We start from the raw sequence: 18435 nt of genomic DNA on the forward strand, positions 1-18435 counted from the left end.
GTCGCCCGCCAGGCTGACCGGGCGCACCAGTGTGCGGTTCAGGCGTCTGCGGCGGCGAATAACATTGCGTTGCTGGCAAACTCGGTGGTTACGCTGGTGGAGCGGTCCACCACCGTGGCTCCAGAGGAGGCGGAGGAGATCGGCAAGGCGGCCAGCACGGCGCTCACGCTGTGCGCGGCCGCGGCTGTCTCCCAGACGAGGATCGAAGCGTGGATGACGCAGATCCAGCGCCAACTCTGGCTGCAACAGGCGGCTGTTACAGAGCCGGCCAGGAAGGTCTTGCTGGACGCTCCGATCAGCTCGGACGGGCTGTTCGGACCCCAGTTTTTGGCCATGGTAGAGTCCATGAAAGCAGCAGCGGAGCAGGCGGATGATATCCGCCAGCACGTTGGCTGGCTCCAGCCTGCGGCACAGCCGCAGCGGCACCAGCGGCAGCAGCAGCGGCCAACCCGGCCACAGCGGCAGGCAGAGAGACAGCCGAGGCGGCAGACTCGCCCGTCGGCGTCGGCAGGGGCACCGTCCCGAGCCTCAGCCCCCCCAACAGAAAAGAAAAAAGAAAAGTACTCCCGTTCGTCGTCTGCTCCACGAGAGCCGCCGAGGAAGCAGAGCCGGCCCTGACGGTTTGGCGGGGAGTGTGAAGGAAATAAAAGAAGCTTAATTTCCAACCTTTTGTCATCAGTTTCAAATGGGTTTCACATATCCCCCACTCTGGGTGAACCAGGTGCCTATTACCTATCGGTTAATAGCCAGCAGGGTTCGTTACAAAAGGCTGCACATTTTAATCTATCGGTTAATAAGTTACAGAGCGCAGTAACTACGCCAGCTGCCTCCAATCTGTTGATTAGTAGGCAGCGGGGTTCGCTGCGGGGGCCTGATGGTTATAACTTTTCGGTTATTAAACCACAGACCTCGCGGCATTCCTCTGTCCGAGATCTGCCACCTACACACGGTCACAATAAGCCCATGAGCGCCGTGGTAACGCCTCATGTGGATATTACTGCACACACCTCTACTCATCCTCTGAGCGTGTACGCGCCTCACGATGAGAGTCGGAGTGAAACGCAGCGTGTGGAGGCCCCCTCACAGCCCTTTCGCTCTAGGCCCACCTTAGGTTGCCTCACGGGCAGCGGCGGCGAGGGCTCTGGCGTGGCTCGTCGTCATGACAACCACAACACATCTCGAGCATGTGCGCCCGCTCTCAGAGTGTTTCTCGGAGTGGCAGCGCGTGTGTCTGATGGACAGATGGATGAGCAGGCTGATCAGCAGAGGGTACACCCTGCAGTTCGCCTCCCCCCCCCCCCCACAGTTCAACGGGATACAGGAGACACGCCTGTCATCCCGGGAACAGTGTCGGGCGCTCCAAGCAGAGCTACGGGAACTCCTGTTGAAAGAGGCTATTTCCAGGGTTCCCCGAGGGGAAGAAAATCAGGGATATTACTCCCGCTACTTTCTTATCCCGAAAAAGACGGGGGGAATGAGACCCATCCTCGACCTGTCAGCGTTCAACGAGGCAATAATGAAAAGGCCGTTTCACATGCTGACGGTCAAAAGGGTGCTAGAGTGTGTTCACCAGGGAGACTGGTTCACCTCTATAGACCTAAAGGATGCATACTTCCACGTACCCATCATCCCACAACACAGGAAATTCCTGCGGTTTTCATTCCAGGGAATATCGTACCAGTACAACCGTTTGCCGTTCGGTTATTCCCTGGCTCCTCGCACCTTTTCGAAGTGTGTAGAGACGGCATTGCAGCCGCTAAAATACAGCATCCGACCCATGCTCAAGTCGGTCGCGAAAAGGTCCAGCTTGACCTGGATCTGCTCCACAAGATCAATGACCGTTTTGTCTCTGTTTACGCTTCAGAGTTGAGAGAGACATGTTCTAGGGTTGCTATCATAGGACCACCGTTACTAACACCACTAGATGCACTTTCAAAAAACGTGCTGCGTTGTGGTTTGGTGGTTTCTATGCAACGCGGAGTGTTGCGTCCATGGTCTGTACTAGTGTAGGAATTTGGCTACGGGAGGCTTGGCCACTCGGGAGTTGGTTCTGGGCCGCATCTGGCCCGCGGGCCGCCAGTTGAATAGGCCTGCTGTAACCCCAGCTTCTATGAGTAAATGGCGCAGCCCTCTAAGTGCGGGGCCCCACTGGCTCTACGAATAGCTGAAGAAAAGTTATGTTGTATGGGAGCAGATTGCCGGGCCACCTTCCTATTTATACCGGAAGGGAGCCCGAGGGTGGGGCCCACCTTGCGGGTGGGCGTGGACTACAAGTGTTTCACTGCTGCGCGGGGGCGCAGGGGGATTACCCAATAGCGATAGCCTTCGAGGGCTGCGCCATTTACTCATAGAAGCTGGGGTTACAGTAGGTAACCTCAGATATAATATGTTGACCTATTTTGATTTGTTGTGTTTGGGTAATTTGTCCTGCATTGTGAATGTGTTTGTAGATTAGAATGACATTGGTTAGGGGTATAAATAGTGGATTGTCCTATATAAAACCCTGGCCACAAGTGTTTTCGGGGAGTCTGACTGTAGAGCAGAGAGTACCATATGTCCTCGACCTGTATGTATATATGAGGTTTTTGTTTTCTTCGCGTAAAATCCTTTTTTTCAGCATGTTGGCTGTCAATAAAAGCACCTAAGGATACATTTTTTGTGACTCTAGCCATCTTATTTAGTTCCTAGTTTTTTTCATCTAACCTTTTTGTAACAATTACCACGATAAACTGGTGCTGTAAAAGAATGACACTTGACAGCAGTAATATGTCACTGTAATATTTACAACTTCCACTATGTTATAAAGTGCTTCTATAAAGTTGTTGCAAACATGTCAACAATTGTCTAATTTACACATCCTTAGAAAAATATCTTGCTCTTCAGCTGCTAATTTCAATCCGCTAACCCAGGGGTTCCCAACCCCAGGTGTTACTGCCAGGCCGCAAAATAGCTGTGAATTTATCGTAATATTTGCAGAATTATAAATATATACAAATATTTTATTCATGATATTTTTTTCAAAAAGTGTTTAATTTTCACACCTATACAGTCAATAGTGAAATAGTGGCTCTGGAGCAACTTTACTCGACATTGAGAAACACCCATTGTCTTCTGATTAATATGAAAAAAATGATAAGTGGCGCTTCAAACAAGTTAGGTATGAGTTGCGTTGTATATTAAGTTTGTTCTTAAATATTTATTGAATTATTAAAAAAAGAGCAACAGCAACATTCTAACTTTTGAAAGGACATCGTTCTTTTGTATGGGGAATGGAACACATATGTAATAAAGTAATTCTTTTGTGCATTTTGGTCAACCAAGTTTAATCAAACAACATGACATCCCACACACTTTTACATGGCCGCTCACCTTGTCGTAGAGGTTTCCAGCATTCTTCCTGTCGTCCTCGTCGCTGCTGTCCTCTACTGGAGGGCTCTGCCTCTTCATGTCGTCTCCCAGGTAGTGTTCAAAGACGCTGGAGAAAGCCACCGCCGACAGCATACACACCACCGGAGTCAGCGTGAGCATCAAACGCACCATGACGCCAGCAAAGTAAACAGCACTGATGGCATACAGGGCCACTGGTGGACGGAGAGCAGAGAGACAGATAATGAGATTCCAGCTGACCTGGACGGTACCACTCAAGCTCTGTGAATTAGATTTCATTTGAAACATAACTTCATTATTCAATTTACTTTCATCTAGTGCCGTTGAGTCATATTGCAGGTACACTGCCTCTGAGCCCTTTCCACAGGATGATCATACTTTCCACATGCTCACTGACAGGACATCCTTTCTTAGCACATGTCACAAAACAGGAAGTCAACCAAGTTCAATAATCTGACATATAGGAAGTTATTGTTGTTCTCGTGATTACTGTTACTCATTCCTTTTTGTTGTGTTTTAGCAGAAGTTAAAATACATCTCAAGAGTTCACACACTATCAGGGCCCATTGGTTTCAAATCATTTCATAAATAAATACATGATTTGTCTGTATTGTTTTTCTTCTTTCTGATCTCAACTACGATCAGCTGACCTTTTTGAGATTGTGAAAACATTTGTTTTTGTGTATTTTGTACGTTACTTTTTCCATGATATGCTCTCACCAAAAACACGTTCATCATTTATGTTCTTAATGCAGAACCAGAGGCCTGCTGGGAAGGTGCAGACGAGGATGTGAAGGTCAAAGAAGAAGGACACCCAGGTGGTGGGCTGATGCTCTGATACTGATGCTATGATGGGAATGTGGATCTTGGCATAGCTGTGGAGAACATGGAAGAGCAGTCAGATAACACAGGAAAAGCATGCCTAGGCAAAGGAACAAAAAACAATGGTCTTTATCATTTCCCTTTAAGATAAAATGGCAGAATATTTCATTGGATTCCTTTTTAATTCCTACTTGACGACCTTATTAAAAGTGAAGCTCTGAGATTTTATTCAGGTTTGGCTGATGTCAGTTATCTTGGGTCTGTTGCTGACCTCGTTACTTTTACTGCAGCAAAACTTGACATCCTTTTAGAAAGAAATATTAAGGTGTGTGCATCAACACACAACGATATGGTCACATACACTGAGGGAGAGTTTTAGGGTTTAAAAACTGATGCTGCAGTCTCACAGTTTCCTGAAAGATGAGAGAAAGGGAGCATTATCTGTTCCGGGTTTGATGAGAGGCTGCATGTTTGACCATGAGAACATTTTGGCAGCTACACAGAGTGTGATAATCTTTTTATGCAAATGATATCTTTAGGATCGGACTGAAACATTGTTCATTCAAAAATTGGGAGGATAATTAATTCATTATTTGTATTTGTTTCACTTGCGCATGAGAATACAATTATTATTCCGAGCATGTGTTTATTACTTAACAAAACATTAAGACTTCCATCAGCAAGTAAACATGCGGGTATACATCTTTACAAAATGGACATCCACCATGACACTTTGTTTCGAATAGTTTAAAAGAGTTATAGGTATATGTGCTACTGCACATAATTAAAATCTAATTATTAACAGTACTACTGTAAGGTACCCCAGTGCAAAAGTATAACAACTGTGAGGCCTTACCCAGTATCCCACAGGGAGTAGAAGCGCCCACTCCATGGAGCAATGTAACCTGAGGGTCACACACACACACACACACACACACACAAATTTAAAACACAGACAGACACAACAAACACCAACCTGAACACAGGTTGTTCGCACGCTCTGTGATCTGTGTATTCTGTCAGGCATCAGTGGACTGGTGATTGGTTGATGTGCCCATCATATAATCATTCTCTCATGTGCCTGTACTGCAGTGCTGCAGACCTGATCAGCTGTAATGAGCTCTCTGACCTGCATCTCTTGTAGTTATAAAGCCAGCAGGTGTTCCTAGCACACATACTGCAGATCATGGATGGCTGATTTGAATCATAACAAGCTATTGCTAGTATTTCAATTCTACTTATTCACTTTCATTCCATTGTACAGGTCATCTGTATTAAAGAGTGTGTGACAGCGATCCCACACTAATTAGACCTCAATACTTACTTCCAGGCTAATGGCCAAGTAGCATCCTGTTAGTCATTATTTTCACAAGATGTCCGATAATGACAAAATCATCTGTTAGGCCTATTTCATAGTGAGCTTTGTGAAACCATAGAACATAAATACACATCAGATGTCCTGATAATGCACTGATGAGATGATAATTACTAGAACTGTCAGAGGAACCTGTCAGTCTGTATGACTTTTTGTTTACTACTCGTGGTTTGTTTGTGTGTGAACACAAACCAGACCAGGACTAAAACACACTAAAACACACTATTTTCCCACTCAGACCTCAGTCTGAGTGGGCTTTCACAACTATAGCAGTTAATTTAGTCCACTCAGGGGTTTCTTATTCTTTGGCAGAGAAAAAGGTTGCTTGCAGTTACTAGGAGTAAAACAAGACGGAAAGCATTCTTTGAATTGGTTACACAAAGGGAAATTAAATATTGCCTTTCTGTTGTTAATTTTTGAAAACACATGCACAAACACATACAGTGGGGCAAAAAAGTATTTAGTCAGCCACCAATTGTGCAAGTTCTCCCCCTTAAAAAGATGAGGCCTGTAATTTTCATCCTAGGTATACCTCAACTATGAGAGACAAAATGAGAAAAAAAAAAATCCAGAAAATCACATTGTCTGATTTTTAAAGAATTTATTTGCAAATTATGGTGGAAAATAAGTATTTGGTCAATAACAAAAGTTAATCTCAATACTTTGTTATATACCCTTTGTTGGCAATGACAGAGGTCAAACGTTTTCTGTAAGTCTTCACAAGGTTTTCACACACTGTTGCTGGTATTTTGGCCCATTCCTCCATGCAGATCTCCTCTAGAGCAGTGATGTTTTGGGGCTGTTGCTGGGCAACATGTACTTTCAACTCCCTCCAAAGATTTTCTATGGGGTTGACATCTGGAGACTGGCTAGGCCACTCCAGGACCTTGAAATGCTTCTTACGAAGCCACTCCTTCGTTGCCCGGGCGGTGTGTTTGGGATCATTGTTATGCTGAAAGACCCAGCCACGTTTCATCTTCAATGCCCTTGCTGTTGGAAGGAGGTTGTCACTCAAAATCTCACGATACATGGCCCCATTCATTCTTTCCTTTACACGGATCAGTCGTCCTGGTCCCTTTGCAGAAAAACAGCCCCAAAGCATGATGTTTCCACCCCCATGTTTCACAGTAGGTATGGTGTTCTTTGGATGCAACTCAGCATTCTTTCTCCTCCAAACACGTCTAGTTGAGTTTTTACCAAAAAGTTATATTTTGGTTTCATCTGACCATATGACATTCTTCCAATCCTCTTCTGGATCATCTAAATGCTCTCCAGCAAACTTCAGACGGGCCTGGACATGTACTGGCTTAAGCAGAGGGACACGTCTGGCACTGCAGGATTTGAGTCCCTGGCGGCGTAGTGTGTTACTGATGGTAGCCTTTGTAACTTTGTTCCCAGCTCTCTGCAGGTCATTGACTAGGTCCCCCCGTGTGGTTCTGGGATTTTGCTCACCGTTCTTGTGATCATTTTGACCCCACGGGGTGAGATCTTGCATGGAGCCCCAGATCGAGGGAGATTATCAGTGGTCTTCGACTATTCGAATATTCATTCGTTGGCCAACTATTCGGGTTCCAATTTCATTATTCGGATATTCTTTTTTTTTTCTTTTTTTCTTCTAAATGTATGCTATTAATAAAGGTGAATTGCCATATTCTTACGTATACTATATTTATACTTTTGAATTGCACTGTTAAAATGCGGAAATATATACAATCTCAGCCTGTGCTCCTGACATCACGTTCACTCAGTCACGAACGCAAACGGCACGCTTCACCTCGCTTCACCCACAAAATGCCGAAGACTTCAGCTGTGTGGGACCATTTTAAATTGGACGACGGTAAGAAGAATATGTGCCAAATATGCGATAAGAAACTGGCCTACCACGGTGGCACAACAACTCTGAAAAGTCACCTGGATGCTGTAAGTAGTAGCCTAGCTTAGCTTAGCTGTTGTCAAGTTGCCATGATGAAGCTGCTTTATCCGCCGTTTAAACAGTAACTTTAAACATGATAAAAACGTGCACTTACTTTGCTTGGAAAATAGTTGCAAGCAAGCAACCGAATTGTTTTTTTATATAAGTTTTTTTAATTTTATCCGAATAGTGCAAATAATAAGAGTAATGTGGGAACATCTGGGGCTATGGCAATGGCATAAAGTTGAGTAGCTCAGCCTAATAATAACTTGTGCAACGCATCCCAGCCATCAACATCCTCAACAATACAGACCCTACAGTTACCCTACAGAGGACACATTTAGTTTTAATGTTTGCGAGTACTGAGATAATAAATAAATATAAATCGTAATAGTATGCTCTTTCTGCGCTTCTGCTTCTGTTGTCAGGTGTCTCGGATTCGGAGCGTGTTATGAAACCTTTTTGAAAAAAAAAAAATATTTTTAAAAAATCTTTGGAAAAATGTTTTTATAAAGAAAAAATACAAATCTCTCCGCACCGAATATTCGCTGCCGATTACTACCGAATATCCGGAGCCCGAAAAATGGTATTCGGGACAGCCCTAGGTCTTGTATGTCTTCCATTTTCTAACAATTGCTCCCACAGTTGATTTCTTCACACCAAGCTGCTTAGCTATTGCAGATTCAGTCTCCCCAGCCTGGTGCAGGTCTACAATTTTGTTTCTGGTGTCCTTTGACAGCTCTTTGGTCTTGGCCATAGTGGAGTTTGGAGTGTGACTGTTTGAGGTTGTGGACAGGTGTCTTTTATACTGATAACGAGTTCAAACAGGTGCCATTAATACAGTTAACAAGTGGAGGACAGAGGAGGCTCTTAAAGAAGAAGTTACAGCTCTGTAAGAGCCAGAAATCTTGTTTGTTTTTAGGTGACCAAATACTTATTTTACCGAGGAATTTACCAATTAATTCATTAAAAATCCTACAATGTGATTTCCTGGATTCTTTCCCCCCATTCTGTCTCTCATAGTTGAAGAGTACCTAGGATGAAAATTACAGGCCTCTTATCTTTTTAAGTGGGAGAACTTGCACAATTGGTGGCTGACTAAATACTTTGTTGCCCCATTGTATATGGATACATACATGGGTGGAGGGAGATGGGTTGGGTACGTTTTTTTCCCTGTGCAGAAAATGTATGCAAGAGCTACTCAGAAGAAGACAATGTGAACCAACCTGTGTATGTCAGGTAAATGACGCAGAGAAAAACCACTCCAGCAGCCAGAGAGACTCCCAGGAAGAACATAGTCTGGAACTCCTGCTTGGTGAGTCTGTCCTTCAGGTACTGCAGGAAGGCGTAGACCTGCAGCAGCACGAACACTCCTGCAGAGAAACGCTTAGTTTTGTAGAAAATATCTTTATGAGCCACTCAGATTGGAAAATACATATGTACCCCGACGCTTTAAAAAAAATCAAGTTTATCTTAAAACGATAATGACATGCACACATCAAAAGTGTTGTTGGTTGATGTAATTGTGGACAGTATGGATAGGAGACCCCTTCCTAATTCCGTTTTGATGTAATGAAATGGAGAGGCATAAACCACTGTCCTTGTTCTGTGTCATCAATCAGTTCTGAAGTTCAGCTGATGCTAATCAGCTAAAGGCTTTGGCAGTCTGAGTTAGTCAAGTGGGTAAGAGGCAGAGTTGTAGTCAAGTCACCAATTCTCGAGTCCAAGTCACTCTTCGAGTCCAAGTCCGAGTCACCAAGGGAGAGTCGTAGTCGAGTCCGAGTCCAAGTCTGAGTCACCCAAGGAGCGTCCAAGTCGAGTCCGAGTCATCATTACCTGTGTTCGAGTCCGAGTCCAAGTCCGAGTCACCTAAGAAGAGTCCAAGTCAAGTCCGAGTCATCATTACCTGTGTTCGAGTCAGAGTCCAAGTCCGAGTCACCTAAGAAGAGTCCAAGCCAAGTACGAGTCACAAGTCTTCATATATTAACCTTTGTGGATATATGTGTTGAAATGTAGCTGCTCCTCTACATTGCTTTTATCCTGTCATGGTATACTAATCGAACTGCTGTGAAGAGAGTTTGGCTACAATTCTTGTAATAGGTGCTATACAAATATAAAGCTCATTACTAATATTAATATTGTTATTATTATTATTATTATTATTGTAAATGACCTTTAATGTGTCTAACTATATTTAAAATGAGTTACCTTTTAGAGAAGTGATTATATTTATATGCCAATATTTTTCCTATGGTAAAGTTTTCGTTTTGCACTTTTTGAACTCGATCCTTAGAGTCATGTGTTACGGAGCCTTCTCTTCAATATTGTTTTCCACATAATGAGCATTTTGCGCTGCTCTTTTCCAATGTGGAAGCAAAATGTGTGAAAGCATACAGCACGATGCGGGGTGTGTCTCTAGACATCTCTAGACTGGAATAGCGGGGCCCAGTACGTGAACTCGCCTCACAGGTGTATGCCAGGATAGAGGACATCAGACTCCAGAGAAAACTTGCTCGAGTCCGAGTCCAAGTCGGAGCGCCAATGTACAAGTCGTGTCCGAGTCATCGTGGGGGGGAAAATTCAGGAGTCCGAGTCCAAGCCAGAGTGTCAATGTACAAGTCGAGTCCGAGTCATCGTGGGGGGGAAAATTCACGAGTCCGAGTCAGCGTACGCGAGAATTCACGAGTCCAAGTCCGAGTCGCGTCAATCAGTGCGCGAGTCCGAGTCGAGTACCGAAAATCGGCACTCGAGTCCGAGTCCAGGACTCGAGTACTCCATCTCTGGTAAGAGGATATAGTCTTCATGGTATGGAAAGCCCTCCTGCATCTATGAACAGTGTACACAATGACGATCACTTATTACAGCAAACAGTCACACTTTCTGAGGACTGAATATATGGGTATACGAGTACCGTATTAAGAGACTTGAAAAATGAGAACCCATGTTTTTGCACTGCAATATACAAATGATTGGAACTTTTGAATGGGACCACAGGTTGCTGGTTACTGACCTGCGGCGGCCATGTGTTCACTGGTCCTGATTGGCTGAAAGCCCACAAAAGGGATCTGCATGGACAACACCAGGCCGATGATGTAGAAGGTGCTGTAAGCTGGTGGGAGAAACAAATGGTTATGAACAGTATAAGACAAGCTACTATCTACTTACTGACAAGTGATCACATTCATTGGATTTATATACCCATAAAATGTGTTCACAATAACAGAATGATATTCAATTATTTCATTTTAGTGCTGCGCTTGATTGGATCAATCCCTGCTTACTAGGTTACAGCGACAAATGAGTGTCTTCAGCTTTTCAGACGATCATTTAAAGATATTCCAGTACAGTATTTGTGCTTCATCCGAAAGCTAAAGAGAACCTAGCCTGTTTATGTACTTTCCGCACCTGGATATGTCATTATTACCACAGGATAATGATCTGGTATAGTATGTGTTGGTTATTGATCTGGATGTGAAACAATGGTAATGTGTTACAGCATCATTACGGACCTTGGAGCCTTAGATCAGGAATCGATTCAAGATCAGAAAGGCAAAGTCTTTGAAAGTGAGACGGCTTTGATTTTCTTTCCCACTTTCTATATATCTTAAAGTACTTTCATCACATGTCTCTTCTCCTCTGTGGGACTTGTGTAAGCTTGATGTCTGTCTCATTATAAACACAGCATCAGCTGCTATTCATTACTATTAACAGCTACTCTGTTACCTCCAAATCAATGTGTGTACGTTCATGACTTTGAATGTCAAAAGAAACCTGTGTGTGTGTGTGTGTGTGTGTGTGTGTGTGTGTGTGTGTGTGTGTGTGTGTGTGTGTGTGTGTGTGTGTGTGTGTGTGTGTGTGTGTGTGTATATCTCACCTATGTAGACTCTCCTACTGTAGCGCTGCATGAGCAGCAGGACAAATACATGAAGTGGAATCAAGTTGATGATGAACACGTATCCACCCCAAGCAGACACCTGTGAAACAAGCAGAGTATTTTCTCATTCATTTAGAGCTTTCGCAGCAGTTCTCAAAATATAAATAAGAGGTGTAACTATTTGGTTTATGCACACAATGAACATACACAGCTGCCATTTAGATCTCTGCTAAATATGTGCCATGCTTCTGCAGCAGAATCATAATATCAGAATCAGTGTGACGAGCCCACGAGTCCCTGTAGGCTGCCAAATGAAAGGTGGCTGTGATTCTATGACTCGCTTTCATAATGGGAGATGTAAAACCAAGAGGTAGGGGGCAAAGCTGCACAGCCCACCTGAGAGCTGTGAAATGTACGACTAATATATTATGACTACAGTGCAGAGGTCACGTTAACCAAATATTTCCGTCTATGACGGATTTTGTTTAACAATGACGGAAAAATCTGAAAGCAGTCTGTCATTTTGACAGATTAGAACAAACTCGGAACAGCACGCAGGGTAATAATGGATTATGGCAGAAATGTTACGATCCTGTCCGAAAAAGTCAAACGCCACCTCTGCTACACCGTTAAGACTACTCAGCAGCGTTTCCGCCAGGGGGGCATCTTGCCGTCATTTGACGGCCTTATTCAGCTCGGGACGCCCTGAACGCGAGCCGAGGGCGTCCAAAAATATTAATAATTCGAGAGTTTTTATCACTTGAAATGACGAAAAGGAAACAGGACAAGGACATTCCTCTGTTGGAGGGGCAAAAGCAGGGATGCAAACACACGTATGGTGAAAAAAGAGAGAACTATTCGAAGCAGAAAAAAAACTGCGTAATATACCATCTGACAAAGGCCTGCGCTATAATGCTTCAATTAACTGGCTATTCTTTATAATATACTCAGATCAATAGGAGAAAGAGATGTTAAGTTATAAATCAAGGGTTTTTATTATTATTTACAGCAGGGGTGGGGAACCTTTTTCCTTTCAATTTTTACAACATCCTCCGAGGGCCCTACAAATTATTGAACTGCTTAAAAAAACTAAAATCACAGCCCATTCATTTCGCCTTTCTTTCATGCTGTGCAAAGAAAAAGCAACCTCTTAATCCAGATATCTTACCATGACTCGCGCATGCACGCACGCACGCATGTGCATGGTTGTGGCAGAAAAAAAATATGGACACAAGATGTGTGCAAATGTATTTAGTATCTTATCCATGTGAACATGATTTAAGTGGGGGGGACCTAACCTCCTCTAGGGGGGTCCGGGGGCATGCTCCCCAGGGAAGATTTTTTTTTAAATATTGAAGTTAAAAGCATCAATCTGGTGCACTTTGAGAGCAACATGAAGAGATCTATGGGTACATCTTTCAACACCCATTTGAAACAGAACTATAATCAGATTCTTCTTTTTGGATATTTTACAAATCACTCCCCTTTTAAACTCTATTCTTGTTATTTTTAACAACTTTTTTGTTACTGTCATAGTATTTTATACCTGTTTTTCATTTAGACTCTAATGTCTCATTAATAACTATAATGATCATATCAAGGTGTGCCTTAACTTCACTGAGCTGAGGTTATTTGAGCCTCTCAGGAGAGAGCTCTCTTCCACCTGGTTGTAGAAAAGCTCTTTAAATTCGTTAGCATAGCTAGCTAACCAGATGCTAATAACAACAGATCGCCACTGTGATTACAACTAAAGACAGCCACGCAAACACTGCGGTGTGTACGGCTCCTTATGGGTACTGCAATATTTGAAGAGCTGGAGCGGCGTTCCGGTGCTCTCCGTCAGCACTCTAGTCTACAGTCCTTTCCGACTAGACATATACCACGTGAAGACAAGTTACGCTCGTGTTGTGTTCAAGGAACCTGCCCTTGGCCAGGAAAAACAGGCACTCGCTTGTTTAATTATTTTGCGGTCTAGATTTTCACAAGTGAAAAGTTGTCCGTTAGTCGGACGGTCGGACGGACGGACGGACCCCTCCCCCCCCCCAAAACGAAAACTCTTTGGTTCTCCACGAATTACACAAGTCACCCAAATCAGCGTTAAAAAAGCGGGAGGCGCCGAAAAGCGACTAATTTGCATCACTGCAAAAGAGTCTGGTGGGATTCCTTTCGGAGTATTGAAGATCGTTTCCCCGACATCGAAGGTGCCTGCTAAAGGACAACACGGAACGTGCGCGATTTGGACGCAATGAGCGGGGGATTTTAGTGGAGCACGCGCGTGAGCTGCGAGCGCCGGAGCCTCGCAGCAGCGATACTGAGGCTCCGTGTTAAACTGTGGTAACATGAAGAGCTGTTTGGGAGTCGAAACAGCCGGCGCTTTAAGAGAGCCGAGCCAAATGATCCGACTCACTAACGTAAAAAGATAGTATCTGTAAGGGACGGCTCAAGTCCCAATTCAAACCCCTCCCCCCGCTCTCGGGGTGGACGCCCTCTCACCCTGGTCTGGCGGAAACACTGCTACTCAGATTATGCTACTGGTTCAAAAACCCTGCAAAGGCACACAAACACACAGAAAAACAGACATGCACATATTTTCAAGCTTGTGCTTTTAGCTTGTTCTCTATAAGCGTAACATAATTATTGGTGGATAAGCAGCTGCAAGAGAAAAGGTGTCACAGCTTATAGTGTAATGATAAATGAGTTCCGGTACGTGTTCTCACCATGTAAAAATAGGAGAGGCAGCATCCAATAGTCCAGAAAACAGATCCCGTCTTCACCGACTTCACCTGATGAGCAGCAACCAACACACAACAAGTTTTTAAGTCATTGTAGTTCAGAGATGTGTTATCAGGCCACCAGTGCCTCTAATGAAGTGACAGTGTTGAAATTGGGAGACAGAAGGTATGAAAGGCGACAAATGGTCCCAGGCTAGATTGGAACCCAGGTCCCCAGCAAGTTTTACCAGATGAGCTAGAGGGCAGCCCATGCAGCTTGACTACTCAAGTGTATTACCCAGCTATTAACAAAGAGCAGCCACCTCAAGCAGCAATGGCAACTGTTATAAATAGCTGCATTCAGGAGAGTCAGGTCTAAACACTAATAAAGTATGTATGGGCCAGTGTTTCCCACAGAATTTGTTTCTATTTGTGGGGGCACCGCACCGCACCCCCCCCGGCAAGAAAAGCCAAAGGCCCCTTAACCTATTCGGGTCGTCCATGCATCCACCCCCCCCCCCTCAAATAAGATAATACATGCGAGTTCATGGCTACTGTAGACAACGATTTTGTTGCTCTGTGTTGCGTTGTTAATGAGTGAAACACACCAGAGTTGAGGATCCGTGGGGTTTATTCTCCCAAAAATATCATTTACAATTTACAATTCAGGCATTTCGCAGACGCCTTATTACAAAGTGACATACAATGACCAATTACGGGGACATTCTCCCTGGAGTAACCGAGGGCTAAGTGCCTTACTCAAGGGCACAATAGTAGTGGTGTTCCAGGCAGGATTTGAACTCGCAACCTTCCGATCATCAGCCCACCTCACTATCCATTAGACTACCAAAAATAAAATAAAAAATTATAATAATATTTTTATTTTTTTTTATGAGATCCATTTGTGGCGGACGATATTTAATTGTGGCGGCCCGCCACAAATAAATCAATGAATGGGAAACACTGTGGGCATACCCAGAGGTAGTAGGTGAACTGCAGGGCAAAGATGGCGATGCCTTCATTGTCAAAGGAGCCAGCCACAGAGCGGGAAATGTAGCCGGGGACGATGGCAATGAAGCAGGCTGCCAGCAGCCCTGCCCCCTGGTTCCAAATCTCCTTGGTGAGCAAGAAGGTGGAGATGGAGGTCAGGCTGCTGAACACCGGAGCCAGGAACACACAAACATCCCGGATGTGGACGGTGATGTGCAGCAGGTTGAGAATATAATGGACGAGGCCCGCCGTGACCATCAGGCCTGGGTACACCTGGGGAAGGGGCGGAGACACAAAGGTGACTTTGCAGTAATTATTCCATCAGATGTTATTATTAAAGTCTGAAGAGCCAGCCTATCTCCCACATAGGGCTGCACAATTATGGTAACAATGATTAAACTGATTTTAGACACAAAATATATTTATTTCAGTCATGCATTTAAAAACACAGCACTGCTTTCACTTCCATGTTTTTGCTACACTCCTGATCATGTTCAAATCTCTGTATCGAAATAAGATTGGGACTTATTTACAGTATTTCTCTCAGAAACAAAATAAAGTCAAATTCAACCAAAGATTTGACCTGGTCCAAAATAATAAATCAACAGAGCAGATTTCATTTCTGAATAAAACAAATGAACCCTCACCGTGCCTCCTACTATCCTACCCAGAGGGTACCAGGCTCTTTCGTCAAACCAGTTGAGGAACTCATAGAAGCCATTGGTAGTGAGATGGTGAGTAGCCCTGTAGTTGAACCTGAAACATTTGAACACACAGAGAGATGGGGGGGGGGGGGGGGCTGTCAGAGAGGGCAAACCTGTGAAACCACAGAGAGCAGCTCAGAGGACTTCAGTGTCAGATTGAAGGAAGTAAGCTCATGTTGGAATCGTTTTGTTGTGCAGCACTTACAAGTTATCTGACATTGTTGAGATACACAAGGCAATAAGGCAATGTTCCTTGATTTCTGAAAATGACTGGATGATTTATTTAACAAAATGCAGCACACCAGTTCAAGTTAGTATATTAGCATGCCCTCATCCCTAAAGTTAGAAACTGAAACACAATCTTTACATTCGACCTATGGCATGGTGACGGGAGATCAATAAATGCATTTATGTATTTAGGAATTTTCATTGAAGTTGGTTAATGTCAAGGCAGGTCTACGTTAGGACACAATCCTTGCACATTAGAGACATTCAAAAAAGGAAAAAGAAGCAGGTATAAAACTTTCCATCCATTCCAGCCTTCCATTTCTTAAGCTAACAGCCAACAAGACTTTAAGAGAAACAACCCCACCACAGACTTGTCTACGATTATACAGGCCTGGTAGATAAAGTCAGTGTTTCCCCTACCATTGTCTTGGCGGGGCGCTGCGCCCTGCCAACGGAGCCCCGCGCCCTGCCTGAAATTCAAGGTGGTTTTTTTTGTTGTTTTTTTTTATTTACATTTTTATTTTTTATTATTTAAAAATAAATACATATATATAGCACCAAATTGCAACTGAAGTAATCTATCTACGGTCACTTTTCACATTGAACATGTGCTCTTTTATTAAATAAACTAAACGCCTATGTTATTTATCCAATGTGCATGTTTCAGTGTCCCCAGCCTTGCGTATTCACATTCTCCCTTCGCTCTGTTTCTGAAGGTAACACTGTACTTTATTACTTTTTAATGTACAAATACTTTGTTACTGTATGATATCAATAACAATAATCCACAGCTCCTCTCTCTACTCCAGAGGATAAAAAAAATCTGGGTTCCCCGAAAAAAAAATTGGGGTACCCGAGCAGCACCCTGCCAAGGCAGTAAACCTAGGGGAAACACTGAAAGTGCTGCTTCTAGCCTTCCGACGGAGACTCTGCTGGTACACAGCAGTTAGTGTGTTGTCCCCTGAGCTTTTATTAAGTATTAAAGAGCTCAATAGTAAGTGTCTCCTGGAGAAAAGCTGAAAAATAACGTAGGTATTGCAGCATATGGCTTGCTTAGGAGTGAGTGCTAGATTGAGAAGAGAAGTGCTGGCTGTTCATGCTCCCTCTTGAGGCTCAGGTACATTATTTAAAAAAAAGGGGGGGGGGGGGGGGGGGGGGGAGTGCCTGCCCACATACACAACCCACAATCCATTGGGTGCTCCGATTCCTGTCTGTATTGACAGAATACCTTTTATTTTCCTCAGCCCTAGGAAGCCTGCAGCATCTTAATTGTAAGCGGTCAGACACACTTACATCTCTGGATAATAGGCTCGTAAACGGTTTCTATTCTGGGTCTTGGAGAGAACTACATTTTGTGTCATCCTTAGGATCCAGCTCAAAAAACATTGGGAAGAGTTTTCATGTATCTCACCAGTAATGGCTAACTAGTCATTATTGTGCCAGACAAAGACATTGAATAGACACCAACTGCAAGACCAATGCTTGTGCATGTTAGCAGTAGCTGGTGAGGGGCACCTATGAGTTTTTTCCCGTAGCATTGCAGACAATGAAGTTGACTTGAAGCAAATAAATAAATGTTCCTCAATGGTTGGTTCATCTTCCTGATCTCCAGTCCACAGGCACATGATCTCCAGGCACTGGGGTTAACCACTGTAGGACTTGTGGTGCATTCACTCAAGCAAGCTAGTGATTACACTTTTCCTGTTTCTTTTCTTAGTGTAAATGGGAGGTTGGATAATTATTTTCTATGTGAATCAAGGTGTCATACACTGAAAGTGTAGTCTAGGGCAGGGGTTCCCAAACTTTTCAGCCCACGTGAATTGTCAACGGTGGGGAGGGGGGTTGTTAGTGAATTGTCAACGTGGGGAGACATTCTACAGATGGCCAGTCCCTGAAGAAGGTCTATGCACACGTTATTATTAATAGTAATACAAAGAACAGTGTTTCCCATACATCGACATACAAACCCCACAGATCCTCAACTCCGGTGTGTCTGACTCATTAAGGCGAGACACCCCAGGCAAAAACATCATTTTTCATGCACGGTTCAATTTTGATATGTTGTTCTATTTTGATTCCATAACATGTTTTCTTTCAGGCTTTTGGAAGTAAAATGTACAAAATACATATTTAGGTGTTTATTTTACTTTAGTTTTTCTAATTTGCGTCTGTAGATTTCTCCTAAATTCACATAAAGTTAGCTTTCTAACGTAACATAAAGTACCGCGACCGCTGTTTGCACCATGTCAACAGAGATATTGTTGGAAATCTCCGTCTCTCCTGCGCAATCTCATCGGATCCAAATATGGTAATTTTCTTTTTATCAGCAACCAATCGTGAAAGTACAAAGGGGTCTTAAACCAAGAAACTGAATCTCATTGGCTGGTGCCAATTTCTGACAACGGTTGCGGTTTGGGATTGGGCCTTAATCT

General features: G+C 43.7%; 1 protein-coding gene across 1 annotated transcript in view; it reads right to left on the bottom strand.

Moving 5' to 3' along the window:
• The window catches only part of stt3b (STT3 oligosaccharyltransferase complex catalytic subunit B), a 39323-nt gene that overhangs the window by 8059 nt on the left and 12829 nt on the right, over positions 1-18435 (bottom strand). Inside the window, exons 2-10 of the mRNA XM_079694359.1 lie at positions 15719-15827; positions 15057-15344; positions 14088-14153; positions 11371-11470; positions 10507-10605; positions 8723-8869; positions 5066-5114; positions 4108-4262; positions 3370-3581 (exon numbers count right to left, since the gene is read on the bottom strand). Of these exons, the coding sequence (XP_079550485.1) occupies positions 3370-3581; positions 4108-4262; positions 5066-5114; positions 8723-8869; positions 10507-10605; positions 11371-11470; positions 14088-14153; positions 15057-15344; positions 15719-15827 (1225 nt within the window). The remainder of the gene's footprint in view (positions 1-3369; positions 3582-4107; positions 4263-5065; positions 5115-8722; positions 8870-10506; positions 10606-11370; positions 11471-14087; positions 14154-15056; positions 15345-15718; positions 15828-18435) is intronic.

Source organism: Notothenia rossii (assembly GCF_949606895.1).
Source record: "Notothenia rossii genome assembly, chromosome: 7".
NCBI classification, from domain to species: Eukaryota; Metazoa; Chordata; class Actinopteri; order Perciformes; family Nototheniidae; genus Notothenia; species Notothenia rossii.